This window comes from Monopterus albus, unplaced genomic scaffold (assembly GCF_001952655.1).
Source record: "Monopterus albus unplaced genomic scaffold, M_albus_1.0 scaffold444.1, whole genome shotgun sequence".
Taxonomy (NCBI): Eukaryota; Metazoa; Chordata; class Actinopteri; order Synbranchiformes; family Synbranchidae; genus Monopterus; species Monopterus albus.
In genome coordinates this window covers 221464-224989 of record NW_018128324.1, presented here as the reverse complement: position 1 = coordinate 224989, position 3526 = coordinate 221464, and the positions used below count along the sequence as shown (strand labels likewise).

Sequence of the window (3526 nt, the reverse complement as noted above, 5' to 3'; positions counted from 1 at the left end):
GGGCTGGTGAATGAGAGTCCTCACAACTATAGTAAAGCACAGCTGTGTGTGGATGAATCTTTCCAGCAGAATGTTAGATTTTTACTAGTTTCTCTGTAGTTGTACTGCTGTTAGAAAACAACAGTCGTGCATCATGTGACTCAGCGTGCTAAATTTTGATTTTGTTTAATTGCTGTAGCAACCAACGGAAATCAGATGGAGTTGACCTAGAAGCTGCATTCACACCCCAGTCTGTTGAACTGGGACTCAGAGCACTGGGCCTGTGAGACCCAAAGCCAAAATGTCCAGTGTGGATCAGAGTTTTTCTTTTTCTTGGTTTTCAAATTTAGGCCAGGACTAGATTCCAATATAGTGATTAAAAACTGAGGGAAACCTCAGTTTGATGGTAACAAAGTCTCGACACACTTTGCTCCAGAATGAAGAATAGTCTGCCATTCCAAAAAAATCTCTCTCATTTTTCCACTTCCTAGCCAGACAAAACAGAAAAAACAACCTACTCTTGTGAAGTCTCCGACCTGATATTAACATCGAGGTTGAAATATGTTTGGTTTTTGTATGGATAAATAGAAAGTCCCAAATGGGTACTAAAAGTTAAATGAGTGTAGGTTAATACAATGTCTTCAAAGTGAGTGATGAGTATCTTTAAGAGTTTTTAAAGACGGTATTGATCAGCGCTCAATCGATGCATTTTCTTATCATTAAAGTGTAATAAACATAGATTCTCAGTATCATTAGACAAGACAGCTTTATTTATATAGCACATTTCATGGACAGGCGATTGAAAGTGCTTTGCAGAGGCAGAGAAAAAACAATAAGCATTAAAATAGAATAAAATCAGTTAAGACCAAGTAAAACTGTTAAAATGACAACAAATGGATGAAATAAAAGGTCAAGGACAGAAATCTAGCAGTTACAGTGTAGGAAGTCCAGATTAGTCTGACTGGAAATTCCCCTGAATGGTTTTTGTGAACTTTGTACTAAAGTGTAAACCAGCCTTTATGTGTTGCATTAAAACCAAACAAGTAATGTTTGTCTTAGTGTGGCTGACATAGTTTATTTGATGTGCTGTTTTTAGTGAAAGACACCTTGGACCAACTTGTCAAGTGATTTTATTTCATTTCTCATAAATGTTTCTTCACATATGTCCTAGATTAAGTCATGTTGAGTCAGCAAAGAGAGAAACTGTCTTTCCAAGCAGCCTTAGTGGAGCCGACAAAAGTAGATATTTTTATTAACTGATATGATACCAAAGAAAAACGTTATGAAGAGTAACAGTTGTTACTGAATGAAAGGTGCTGCCTGTGAACTCTTCTGTTCAGTGAAGCTTGTGTTGATAGTACATGTCTGTGAGTTCTGCATGTGTCATGTTGTGTTCATACAGCCTTGTGCAATCCCACTGGGCTGTCCATGCTGTGACCCTCAGTGCTCCCTGGGGACAAACACACAGGCATTCTGCTCAGAAAACAGTTCATCAAAAGAGTTGGCCTCAGATGGACCCCGGTTTTTTACAGCTGCTCGCCGAAATGCGATTGTCTTTATTTATTCTGTTCCTCCTTTGGGGGAATGTGGATGTTTCTCTATCACAGAACGGTGAGACAGGCTTCTTTAAATACTGTGTTAAGTGTTAAACTTGAGCTTTGTGACCGTTCATTTGGTTCTTAGTTTAAAGCAAGAGGAGTCGTAAAGAGAAGAGACAGCTAAAGACTTAAACGTAAATGCTTTGAATAGTGGTGTTGCAATATTACATTGAAAAAAAGGAAATACCGGGTTTTTGGATTCACACAAATTATGCTAGTATATGCAACGCAATTCATTTATATTTCCTCTGTTAACATAAAGAAAATTATGTTGGTTTTACACATTATCATTTTGTGGGACCGATGTACACATTACAATCAAGTAAATCCAACAAATCTTTTTTTTCAGTGTACTATTACTATAAGTTTCTCAAAATGTCTTAAACTTTTCCTGCCATATATGCATGTTTTGATATGAGTCTGAAAACTGACATATTTAGAACACAACTGTTGAGAAGCCATATCCAATTTCTTCTTCTTTACTCATGTTGTTGTTTGTTAGCATGTTCACAGCTCCCGGATGTTCCTCACGCCTACGTGTCAGAAGATACCAAAAGAACAGAGTACCCTGAACAACATGTGATACATTTCAAATGTGAAACAGGTTATATATCTGGTCTGAACATCAGATATGTATGTACCAGTGCAGGCTGGAAGCCATCCCAGAAGGGAAGTTGTTACTGTGAGTTACATTCTTCTGTCCCACTCTTTATTTGGTAGGAACTTATAAATTATTTTGCATGATTGTTGTAATGAGGTTGTTGTAAAGATAACTCATTTAGAAGCTGGATTCTTTACATTTTCAAAAGATCCATAACAATATTCAACTTTTGTACGAGGAAAACATGAATAAATGACAAATTGCTTCTAAAGAGAAGTTCCAGAGCAGCACATCATTTGCTGCGTTTCCACTACTGGAACCTAACAAGCGGTATACCCCCTCCTTCCCTTAGCCACCAGCACAACCCCCATGTTTGGTAAATGAATAATTTTGTGCTTTTGTTTCATTGTTTTCAGTAAAGCCATGTGAACTTCCCAGTGACATTTCCAATGGTCATTATCAAATCACCAGAGGTGAAGACTTTGTGTTTGGAACACAGATCACTTACTTTTGTAATGAAGGGTAAGTGGCTCTACAGTGGAAAGTAGACATAGTAGGATTATTTTAGTTGTGTATATGTGAGAAGACAATAAGATGTTTTGACCTGGCACCATATTTTTTCTGACTGCAAGAAGTGCCAAGTGTTCTAATCAAATGTCTTTGTTTCAAAATAGAAAACTTTATTGTAGTGTTCTTACAGGTATTACATGAATAAGGAGGTCAATCGGACCTGTACACTGAATGGTTGGACTGGTCGTGCACCAGAATGTGAATGTAAGTCCTAAAAACAGTAGAGCAGCAATTTTGTTCATGACTGTTAACTGTTAGGCTACACTGCAGTGTTTTTTTTGTTGTTGTTGTTTTTATTTGCACAGATTCTTGTGAATGTTAACATGCAACAACAATTCTTAAAGGTGCATTAACTAAGAATTTACATAGTATCTGATAAATCCAGTGACAGTGGGACAGGATCTGGTGTCTCACAGCTACACTCCCTCCTCCATGACACGCTGCTGGCTACAGCCCTTCTGTTGTTATTCCAGCTTCTCTACCCTGTGTTGTCAAAGTACAGTCTGTAAATTAGCCCCACCTGCCACCTAGCCAAGGTTAGACATTATAACATTAGCGACCTGGCATGGTCATGATTTTACTTTGGTGTTGAATTAATATGATTTTAATTTGGGAGTAACTCGAGCTTTGTGTAACATTAGTGTTTGGTGTCACATTAGCAGTAACCAGAGTGTTGGACTGGATTAACTAATTTACTCATTAGTCAGCTAATGGTAATTTCAGACTCAAGGCGGCATGATGTACAGTTTTTTGTAGCCAGGACTCTGTAGTTTACATT

General features: G+C 37.7%; 1 protein-coding gene across 2 annotated transcripts in view; it reads left to right on the top strand.

Annotated features, from left to right (window-relative positions):
- The first annotated feature begins 942 nt into the window (after nt 1-942).
- The window catches only part of LOC109952226 (sushi, von Willebrand factor type A, EGF and pentraxin domain-containing protein 1-like), a 6251-nt gene continuing 3667 nt past the window's right edge, over nt 943-3526 (top strand). For both annotated transcript variants that reach the window (XM_020587197.1, XM_020587198.1), the window contains exons 1-4: nt 943-1590; nt 2080-2259; nt 2595-2700; nt 2879-2952. In XM_020587197.1, coding sequence (XP_020442853.1) covers nt 1341-1590; nt 2080-2259; nt 2595-2700; nt 2879-2952 — 610 coding nt within the window. In that variant the 5' untranslated portion in view covers nt 943-1340. The remainder of the gene's footprint in view (nt 1591-2079; nt 2260-2594; nt 2701-2878; nt 2953-3526) is intronic.